The sequence below is a fragment of the Pleurodeles waltl genome, chromosome 2_2 (genome assembly GCF_031143425.1).
Source record: "Pleurodeles waltl isolate 20211129_DDA chromosome 2_2, aPleWal1.hap1.20221129, whole genome shotgun sequence".
In the NCBI taxonomy this organism is placed as follows: Eukaryota; Metazoa; Chordata; class Amphibia; order Caudata; family Salamandridae; genus Pleurodeles; species Pleurodeles waltl.
The window spans coordinates 290295051-290306913 of NC_090439.1; the positions used below are offsets into that span (position 1 = coordinate 290295051).

The 11863-nt window shown below is 43.9% G+C and overlaps 1 protein-coding gene across 1 annotated transcript in view; it reads left to right on the forward strand.

Annotated features, from left to right (window-relative positions):
- IRX4 (iroquois homeobox 4) overlaps positions 1 to 11028 on the forward strand; it is an 80338-nt gene extending 69310 nt beyond the window's left edge. The window contains exons 5-6 of the mRNA XM_069219717.1: positions 4840 to 5153; positions 9748 to 11028. Of these exons, the coding sequence (XP_069075818.1) occupies positions 4840 to 5153; positions 9748 to 10508 (1075 nt within the window). The 3' untranslated portion in view covers positions 10509 to 11028. The remainder of the gene's footprint in view (positions 1 to 4839; positions 5154 to 9747) is intronic.
- Positions 11029 to 11863: the final 835 nt, after the last annotated feature.

Here is an 11863-nt window from a genome sequence, read left to right on the forward strand (position 1 = left end):
AAAACTCAGCATGAGATCTGGACTATTTGCAAAGTATTTCCGTTTCTAGATCTACAAATCTGGATTTTCTTTAATATCTCAAAAACTACTGAACGGTTTTATACCAAATAGCAAAAAGTGTGATCCGTGGACCAAAAGCTACCTTTCTGTCAAACTTGGTGTAATTCTATCCAGCAGCTCAGGCTGCAGGTGTGTCTAAAGAGTCTATGGAAATTACGAAAGGAAAATTTCATGAAGATTCGTCAAACGGCACCACAGATATAGCGAAGCCAAAAACAGTTTTTTTCTATGGAAACTACATATAGCAATGATAGATAGATAGATAGATAGATAGATAGATAGATAGATAGATAGATAGATAGATAGATAGATAGATAGATAGATAGATAGATAGATAGATTATGTAGTATGTGTGTGTTGGTATACAAAGAGAAAGCATGCAGCTAGAGAACAACAGAGAAGGTTGAAGATAAAGAAAAACAGAGGGGTAGGCAGCTAATGGCAGATAAAGAAAGACAGATATATAGGTGCTAAATAGATATGGGGAAGGATGAGGAAGTATGAAATGGAAAAGAAAAAGTGGAGCTAGAAATGAAAATAAGGGGAACAGAAGGGTGGTATGAAGCTGATGCTGTATACAGGGACCTCAACCACTGGTAAACTTTTAAATCCTGATATAACAAAACATATTTTATGTTTGAGGACACATGGTGGCATATTGTTTTATTGAATCTAGTATGTGTCAACAATTTATTTTGGCCATGTTAATTGATTTGTGTTTCATGTTTCTCTTGTTTGCAAGGCCAAGTTTAGCCCTCCGGTAAAGACAGGCCTCCACCCACACATAAAGAACAAAGCTATCCATTTACATATTTATGTTCATAGATGGATTACTTGAATAACCCTTTCTTGTTTTTGTTGATATGTTTACATTGCTTTGCCCTCTTTCGGACTCGATTTGATGAAAGATAATCTATTGTTGCAACATTCCATATGGCGCCTACGTTATTGCTTTAGCAAATCCCACAGCCCTTTGTTTATGTTTAATTACTTATGCATTTTATTTAATGTCAGTTTTCACTGATCACTGTTACTCGTGACCAAGACACCCATTGGTGTCAAAACGCATTGCGTGTGTTGCCAAAATAAAAGATTGGGGCCCGTATTTATACTTTTTGATGCTAAACTGCGCTAACGCAGTTTAGCGTCAAAAAGTTTAGCGCCGGCTAACGCCATTCTGAAGCGCCATGCGGGCGCCGTATATATTGAATGGCGTTAGCCGGCGCTAGCAGACCGGCGCTGCCTGGTGTGCGTGGAAAAAAACCACGTACACCAGGCAGCGCCGGCGTTGGGGAAAATGGCGTTAGGGCGTCTTAAAATGGTGCAAGTCAGGTTGACGCAAAAAAATCGCCTCCACCCGATTTGCGCCATTTTTAACGACGCCCAGACGCCATTTACATGACTCCTGTCTTAGTAAAGACAGGAGTCATGCCCCCTTGCCCAATGGCCATGCCCAGGGGACTTATGTCCCCTGGGCATGGCCATTGGGCATTGAGGCATGTAGGGGGGCACAAATCAGGCCCCCCTATGCCAAAAAAAAATATTAAAAAAATAAAAAATTATACTTACCTGAACTTACCTGAATGTCCCTGGGATGGGTCCCTCCATCCTTGGGTGTCCTCCTGGGGTGGGCAAGGGTGGCAGGGGGGGGTCCCTGGGGGCATGGGAGGGCAGCTGTGGGCTCATTTTGAGCCCACAGGTCCCTTAACGCCTGCCCTGACCCAGGCGTTAAAAAGAGGCGCAAATGCGGGGTTTTTTGCCCCGCCCACTCCCGGGCGTGATTTTTGCCCGGGAGTATAAATACGACGCATTTGTGTCGCAGTCATTTTTTTGGACGGGAACGCCTACCTTGCATCTCATTAACGTAAGTAAGGCGTTCACGCAAAAAAATGACGCTCTTTCCTCATACTTTGGCGCTAGACGCGTCTAACGCCAAAGTGTAAATATGGCGTTAGTTTTGCGCCGAATTTGCGCCGAAAAAAACGACGCAAATTTGGCGCAAACGGAGTATAAATATGCCCCTGGATTTCATTTTCATGACGGGACTTCGTGTGGTTTTCTCCATATCGTCGGAGACTTATGTGAAGGACATATCGGGTCGCCACACCCGGACACGTGCCGCAATCTGGGGACGGAGGAACCTGTGGGGTGTGGTATAGATACATAAATAGATATGGGAGAAGGAAGAGGAAGTGTGAAATGGAAAGTAAAAGTGGAGCTAGGAAAAAAGGGGAAAGGAAGGGTGGTATGACTATGATGCTGTAAGCAGGCACCTCAACCTCTGGTAAACTTTTAAATCCCGATATAACACATCTTTTTTGTTTAAGGATTCACGATGGCATATTTTTCTATTGCATCTTGTATGTGTCAGCAATTTATTTAGGCCATGTTACTTGATATTTGTTTTATGTTTCCCTGGTATGCAGTGCTAATGTTAGCCCTCCACCCACACATAGAGAACACATCTAGCCATTCAAAATACTTACATGCAAAGACTACTGATAAATCAACTCAAACAATCAGTATTCTATCATTGGGAAAGATTAATTGAATGGAAAGTTTTCATTTATAAGTACTATCTTTTTAAGGTCAAGCATGCACTCGCTCTGGCCTGTTGTAATCTCTCTGTGGGCTTTTAATCACACCCACTACTGCTATTCATTGTTTGTTGTGCTTGCCCTAAATGCTTCATTTTTATAAGTGCATTTTGTGAAATGTCCCTCCTTTGTGTGCTGAGTTCCCTCCCAGGCGATTTTACTAAGTGAACATTTTTGTTGGCCAACACACTAATGGCACTCTTGCTCCTGTTACAGCCTGTGATGGTCGCTCCTCTGGTTTCGGTTCGCCTTTCATCCCAGCCACAGACCTTTCTAGACATTCATGCAAAGAGCCAATAACTCACACTCCTGCTAAGGGCAGCCGTGGTGCATTGAACTGACTTGCTTATGTCAACTGTTTTACTTTTCATTTTCAATTTATGTGGCAAGAAAAGTCCAGTTAGGAATTCACAAAGCAGATAGCTCTAACTAGGGCAAACGCAAGACCCATTGCTTTGCAAATACTTGATGTGATGATTATGCAAAAAGGGTTACAGTTCCTGCTGGTTATTGTAAATACTTGATGCAGAAAATTTCCAAATTAACTAAGATTATCATATGTGTGATAACCCTTGGGTATATAAGTGGACCACGGAGCCTATGGTTCAGCTACTATTAATGGAAATGTATGTTTCTTTTTAACCTGAGCAATGTTTTTCCCTGACAAGTGACAATCGAATGTACGAGTCAGGCAACACGTGTTGGCAAATTACAGGTAAAGTCCAGACGATTAAACTGAGTCTTTGTAGGAAATGAATTCTGTTTTGGAAAACTTAAAAAAAAGAATGATGAAACTCTACTTAACTTTCAATTTGATTCAAACATTGCTCACCTCAATTAGTTTTTTCACATATATTGTATGCAATATTAAGTTTTGAACAATGCCTTGTGGAGTAGCGATGTGCGAAGTTTGCATAATTATGTACATTTTCGGCACTAGTACGCATGGATTCGTTAAATGCAAATACATCTTTTTGCACTATATTCCAGTGCAAAAGGAATCCTTTTATTAATTTTTAACACAAGCAAATCATTCTCAAAAATCGTGCAAAAAAAGCTGCTCGCATTCTGTTGTTCACCTGCATCTGCACTATTTTTTACTGTGAATAGCACGTCATTACGCAATGGGCCTTAATGGCGTAATTTGAGGGATTTTCCATAACAGGCCTAGTGTGAATTTTCCTGAAATTATATGAATTACGCAGGCAAAATTAACATTTCACCCAGGCCCACTCCTGAAGTCGCATTGCCATTCAGAAACTCGAGTTAATCTCCTCATTTTTGTAAAATTTGAAAACCCACTTCTGTGACAGAATCCTGACGATGAGGGCACGTGCAAAGCCACACAGAGGTATACAAATCTAGATAGCTTAATATAGCAAACTTCTCCTGAGATCAACTAACCAGTTATTCTGTGGTTCTGACCACGAACAAGCCACATCAACACATTATTTTTCAAACTCTGTGAAGGGGCTTCCTCTCCCTGTGTCAGACCTGAAAGGGCCTTTTACCTTTGCTATGTTTATTAGTTTCAAAAACTGCGCAGAAACCACTTAAGCTGTTTCAACCTTTTAAGCCCACTGGGCGCAGCTGACCTTTCCTCTGTTGATGCGCATTAAATATTCAAGCTGAGCCGGTGTCTCCAGTGCTACCTTCATACAATTTCATCAGCAGTAGGGTGAAAGATGTCTAATAAAGGGACAGCAGGAAAATATTTATATTACCAGTCATACCCCGAGGCCCCTAAAACCTCCAGTTGATGAAAAAAATGTTTTGAAACGGTAAGAAAGCACAGATGTTTTTTTTACATTGGTCTCCATGTTAACCTTGCATGCGACAAAGTATATTACAACCAAGATCCTTCTCCGACCCTTTCGCAAAAACATAGTGCCTTCATTATTTTTGTTTGTTCTTTGTGGAAGAAAGCATTATATCTTCTTTGGCAAATAAATTCCTGTCCTTGTAGAGTTGCTGTTGATTGAAACACGGTGGTGTTGTGTGGATGAGTCGCGTGATGGTTTAACATCAATTAAATCTGTTTTTCAGTTCCTCATGACTGTTCGGATAGGCTGATTTCACATGTTTAATCATATATGCATGAAATCACAGATTTCTTCTGGTCGATCTGGCCTTGTGCGACTGTTCGTTTTGTAATATGCATGTCTTATTCTCTCCACCTGAGGTATGGCAGCATGGATGGAGGTACAAGAAGAAAGAATGCTACCCGAGAAACCACCAGCACCCTGAAGGCCTGGCTGCAGGAGCACCGCAAGAACCCCTACCCCACCAAGGGCGAGAAGATCATGCTGGCCATCATCACCAAGATGACCCTCACCCAGGTCTCCACATGGTTCGCCAACGCCCGGCGGCGCCTCAAGAAGGAGAACAAGATGACCTGGCCCCCAAGAAACAAATGCTCAGATGAGAAGAGGCCCTACGAGGAAGATGAGGATGACTCCCAGGAAGACACAATAAAGAATGAGAAAATGCACAACGGTTAGTCACCATCCACAGCTCTAAGCACAGCATTTGCCAGCGTCATGTGGATTATTGTCTTTAAATTGTAATTTTGGCAAACATCTGTGCCATTCGTGTACATGATGAGTACTTGAAAACTTCTTTTGAAGAACAATATCTCAATAGAAATGTTCATATTTAGACCTTCTGCATGAGTCATGAGAGAGGTGGGCAAGGCAGCGAGGGAATAGGGAGAGCCACACCAAGCCTTGCCCCTCACAGTGAAAGCATGAGCCATCTAATATTTAGTATGGAAATATTGCAACAAACATTGTGTAAACATATGATATATACTTTCAAAAATAATGTGTGTATTTTAACACTAAGATTATGTCCCCCACTACATGGAGTGATATGTATTAAAAATGACTTTCTAAACACGAACTTAAAATCATTGATGAACTCCAACATCCTTGTCAACGATGCCCTAAGAGACCTAAGAGGCTTGAACTGCCAAATCCCCCTTGCCTATGTCCAATGTTTCTGGGTGGGGCAACATCGTGGTCATTTAAGTATATTAGACGTTTTTGTATAGGGCACATCCTGAGCTGAATTACTTCAAGGTGTTCTCAATTGTGATGGTTGAGGAACATGATACACAGTGATCTGACTAAGATCACGACGTGATTAAACATGAAACCCTGGCTTTCAGCCCCATGTTTCTCTGTTATGTATTGTGCATTTTAGTCCTTGAATTGCTGTTTTTTACTCTTTCAACTGAACAACAGAGGACAGTTGCTTTTAGTCCGATTCTGTTGGGAGCTAAATAGTCCAATGTGTTAAATAAATGCACTGATGAAATCTTAAATCATTCTGAAACAAAAAGTGACACGTACTAAAACAAAATAGCACAACGTGGTGCAGCAACTAGAGTTGCTGCACTGTGTTGCACTAGAAGTAGAGAACCTCACAGAACAGTAGCTACAAAAGATATGGTGCCGCTGCTCTCTTCCCCAGAACTGGTGCACAGACAGGATGTCTGGTGCTACACACATATGCACCTGTGCGCCATATTACACGATATTACAAAGTACTATGTTTAGGCTATGTTTACAACTTCTCACTCATAGGATGGGTGTTTTGCAGTGCAGCACATATGCAGTATGTAAAAAGATAGGGGAAATAAAACCATGTCTTCATGTTAGGGCCTGGCTCAAAAACGCATATGATGCAAAGCCCAGTCTACCAATTTTTGTAGAAATGGCTTTAAACATAACCATTTCAAAAACATTTGGGTGGTAGCGTTAGGATGCACTTGTACCACCCATTGAATGTGATTTTGACACAAAGTAAAAAAAAAGCAGTGCAATTAACGATTGTGGTATTTTAGGGCAACACTCTAGAACACAAAACATTGCACTGGGAAATAAATACTTTATCAAGATTTTCAACTGATTGTCGACTTGCATTGCTTTGCACCAGCGCAGACTTGCAAAATCTGCTCTGAACTCCTTCTAAATCAAAGAACAAAGGTAATGGTAGCTGGGCACTATTTCTATGCTCATGTCAAAGACCTCAGGAGTAGCTCAACATCTCAGTGAAGGCAATTACACATATGAGCAAAAAAGAACAGAGGAGACCACAAAGAGCTGGTGGTTTTGTTTCTGCAACACTTAAGTCGGAAGTGTGGAAATGCAAAGCTCCGTTGCAGATACATTCTCATACAATGACCTGAGTTTGAAGGACCAAGACGTTTAACCTCAAACTGACCCTGTTGAAATCTATTTTTGTGTCCATGTGTCCTCCACTTAGCAATGTATTGTCTGGTTTGCCCACCTAAAAGGCATCATTCTGAGGTGAAGAGATCTTTTGGATGATCCGATGCATGAAAGAGAGTTCTGTGTATGTTATCATGGGGGAAGTTTATTTTGTTATTCACATTTTGTATGGAATACAGTTCCCCTTGCCAGGGTTTATATGAATTTTGAAAGTTAATGGGGAGTTTTCTACCAGAGGAAGAAGGCTGAAGGCCAACTTCCAGTCAACTTGCTGGAGTTTTTTTTTATATTTGCTAGGTGGTCATTTCTTCCTTACAATACCTATTTACAAATTACTGCATTGCAATCCCCACTCCCCTACTGTCATGTAAAGATGGTCAGGAATTAAGGAAAACCATGTTAAAGGTGCAGTAAGTAAACTGATATTGAACACTTTTCACAGATTTCAAGAAATGTGCTATTTGCTTGTTGGCCCTTCCAGAATCCCTCCCAGACATCATATTTGCTTGTGGGCCCTTCCATAGACCCACAATCAACCCCAGGCTAACTATGGCTCTGACTTGGGTCCTGTGCTCCTAGTGCGATAGATTTCAAGTTATACCTCACAGATGAGGCCTGACAAGGCCAAAACTGGTCTGGGCAGCTTGTGTTCCCTTATGAAGGGAGCCTCAGCTGGCAGTTCAGAATGGTCTATTCACATGATGTACAAGGTCATTACTGATTTGCATAAGGTACATCTATGTCCACAGTGCATAGAGGATAAAAAAACAATGGGTTTTAATGCTACCCAGAGTGATTGTCAGTGTGTTAGACTTTTTGCAAGCATTCCTCCTGTCTCCCTTTTTGTGTCTGGCCCTGGTAGCAGGCATTGTGATATTGCATCTCAACTATATTAACTTGTTATAGTGGAGTACTGATGTTATTTCTTTACTACCAGTTGATAGTAATGTCACCACTAGCCTGTAAAACACTAGAGACAGGGTTTTATAGGTACAGTACAAAGATATTATATAAAGGTTTGAATATAGCTTTGTGGCATTCCTACATATATGCAAAAACAACAGATGATGATGGAATGCTGAACAATGTCAAACATTCACCCCAATCACAGATCTGGTCCTAAATCCATTGTTTTTTTGCTCACTCCACTGTTTTACTTTGGACCCAGCCATATATGCAAATCAGTCTTGACTTTGCTCCCCATGGAAACAGCCCAGCCCGAACTGCCAAGCCGTATCCTATCAGGACCAAAAATAAGCATTCTGGGACTGGTTTCAAGGTGTCACCTCTCATCAACCAGGTTAGCGTGAATCTGGTGGCATAGCAAGTATTGGACCCATATCTGGGCATACCCGGTACTCTTAGGGCGACAAATGCAAAAAGAACAGATAATGGGCAGAATGTTGAACAATGTCAAACATTCATCCCCGGTCACAGATCTGGACATAAATCCCAATTTTTTTTATTTTTCCATGCCATTCCAGTTTAGATCCAGCCATATGCAAATCAGCCTTCACCCTGCTCCCCATGGGGACCGTTCAGCCCGAACTGCCAGGCCACTGCCAGGCCCGGTCCTCCCAGGACCAGAAAAGAGCATACCTGGATCAGTTTCGGGGATATTACCCCTCATCAGCCAGGCTAGCCTGAATTGCGTGGCATAGCGAGCAGGGGACCCACATTTGGGCTTATGCTTCCCACTTAGGTCGACAAATGCAAAAAGAACAGATGATGGACCATCAATCAATCAATCATTTGCATTTATAAAGCGCGCTACTCACCCATGAGGGTCTCAAGGCGCTGGGGGGGGGGGTCAGTGCTCGAAGAGCCAGGTCTTGAGCTGCCTTCTGAAGGAGAGGTGGTCCTGTATGGCGCGAAGGTGGCTGGGGAGAGAGTTCCAGGTCTTAGCTGCTAGGTAGGAGAAGGACTTGCCTCCGGCGGTGGTTTTGCGGATGCGAGGTACGACTGCCAGGGCTTGTCCGGTTGAGCGTAGGGTGCGAGGAGGAGTGTAGAAGGAGACGCGGTTGTTGATGAGTTTTGGTCCGAGATTGTGCAGGGCCTTGTGTGCGTGGGTGAGGAGTCTGAAGGTGATCCTCTTGTTGACTGGAAGCCAGTGGAGTTTCTTCAGGTGTCCGGAGATGTGGTGGTGGCGAGGTATGTTCAGGATGAGTCGTGCGGCCGCGTTCTGGATTCGTTGAAGTTTCCTTTGCAGCTTGGTGGTGATGCCGGCGTACAGAGTGTTTCCGTAGTCCAAGCGGCTGGTGATCGGGATGCTGATCAATGTCAAACATTCACCCCAGTCATTATATTCCATAAATTTACTTGTATTAACACCGAAACCGCTTTGTGCAGCCTATCAACTAGACAGGCTGTGGCTGGGACTATATGATCCCAATATAGATAAGATACTTTAGAAACATCTAGAAGCATTTTCACTAGTGGAGTTATATATTGAAGGAGCGCTATGTTTGCTTGAGGAGACAAAAATGGCTATCATAACAGAAGTGTTCCTCATGCATATTAATATGAAACCATTCTCTACATTTTGCGCAGTGTTTATTTTAAAAGGAGTCTTTGCACTTGTTTTTAGCGCTGTTTAATTGTCGTGATCCGCTGTAGCACAAATGCGAACATTTCGAGTCAGCAATGAGTGCATTTGGGAGCAGGAAGATGGAGCAAGTATTTCCCCTTGCTTTATCTTAGGTTGAGTGATATTTTAGGAGAGTAGATCAGTGACGATGTAATAACGCATGAGTTAGCCAGCTTCTATCGGCTAACATTATGTGTTTGTTTAATGTTAAAGCTACATCCAGGGTGGGTAAGGTAAATAAATGGTTTCTTTTTTCTTTCCCCGACAGATGAGAACAGCAGCCGGGAAGACAAGGAGCTGGAACTGAGTGACCTGGATGACTTTGACGCCATGGAGTCGGAGAGCTCCGAGTGCGACCTCAAGCAACCTTTCCACCATCAGCAGCACCTGGAAGGGGCGCCCATGAGATCTGCAGACTGCGCAGGAGAGCACTGCAAGGAGGGACCCCTGAGCATGGCCGCCATCATGGAGCCGGAGCTGGCATGCACCAAGCACTGCCTGAAGGGCGAGGACTGCGAGCAGGACCTTCTGGGCCCCCGGCCCAGGCCCTGCGAGTCCAAACTATGCTTCCAGCAGCAGGGCACACAGACACTGGACAGCAAACCCCGCATCTGGTCCCTGGCGCACACAGCCACCTCCTTGAACCAGGCCGAGTACCCGTCCTGCATGCTGAAGCGCCAGGGCGCGTCGTCCTCCTCCTCGTCGTCTTCGTCCTCCTCCTCCTCTGCGGTTTCCACCCCAGTGCCCACCACGGACCGGCGCCAGGACTCCCCGGTCACCAGCCTCAGAAACTGGGTGGACGGCGTGTTCCACGACCCTCTCTTCCGGCATAGTACTCTGAGCCAGGCCTTGGGCAGCGGCACGGTGTCCTGGGTGGCATCCAAAGGGGGCCTCCTGGAGCCAGGTAGCGCAGGGAGGCCCCTGTCGGGCCCGGCCATCAAAGGACAGCTCACAGGCCTAGGCCAACCAGACACGGGCAAGGAGTACCTGGCTTTCCCCAAGCCGGGGGCGAAAATGTACTGCTCCTAACAGCATTCCTACCCATGCCACGAAACTCTGCCCACAAGAAGCCGCGGCCTATTCTACCCCTGCCAAGGAACTCTACTCAAGGAGACCAAGGCCCATTTTGTATTGACATAGCAATCTCAGATTGTTAGTGGGGTTATTATAATTGGAACGTTAATAGTATGTTTCTTGTGGGACAAAGGGACTGGCAGATCGTTTCCCGTATTGGGACATTTTCACTTGGCTGCTGTAGTTAAATCTATAATACATATATTTAAGTTCATGTCTCATTGCAGGACTGCGAAAACGTGGCAGCCAGGAGTTTACAACAAGATCATTTCATTCAGGATTCTAACTTTTTAAAAGCATGCCAGTTTATGAAGAACCTCCTTTTCCCGAACCCCTTCTTGGCGTTTTTATTCTGTCCCGATTTGTTTGTTCGTATTTATTTCACGAGAAGCACTTCTACCGAGTTCACACTATTGCACACACGTGGATGGAGGAAAATATGTTGATGTTCGCTCCAATAAATTGTCTGTTTTCATAGGCTGTCCGGTTTTTGATTGGAGTCCAGTGTGGGGCGTACGGGTTACTGTGCAATTTGGGGCCACACCAGCACCAACAATGTCTGCTCTGTGTTTGCTTTTTGTAATGCATTGCATTCGGGAAAATAAAAGTGGATTTCGCTACATTTAAAAGCCCCCGACACAAAGGATACACAGACCGCAAACGAAAACCCAAAGACACACATGCAATACATATATATATTTCTTGTTGTCACAGCTTTTTAATGAAAATTATGCGCATTCATGTGTGTAAACAGTATTACTTGAGCAAAGAAATGACCACTAACTAAATGGTTCTGTTTTGTTTGGCCGGTGGGTCTGAAACCTTTAAGACCCTCAGTATAATTGGGTATGTAAGAGGTCGGTGTCCCTCTGTAGGCTTCTGCGCTGGGGCATCCCTCGATGTCATTAGTGTCAATGGTGGTGTCCGAACACCTAAAAAGGGGCACATACCGGGTCGCTCTCCTCGGGCGCGATGAGTCTTTCATCCCCTCCACGAGGGTCGTTTTATCCACCCTTTGAGCCTCTCCCTGCCTCCCTAGTGCAGCGGCCTCGGCTCGGCGGAATTAATATTTAAGCATTTCAGGATAGACGCTTTACCGCTTTTGACATTAAAACGAGAGTGCAGTCAAGGGAAAGCTTGCTTCTTATAACGTGCGATTCGAGGACCACCAGCAAAACGCATCATTTAGTCTTCAGGCATCAGCCATGGTCACACTCCACTAAAAAGTTGTTGTTTTTTATTTTTATTTTTTACTTTTCATCACTCCTAAGGTCCCGATCTTTCGGTTTGGCGGCTGAGTTTTTTTGGGC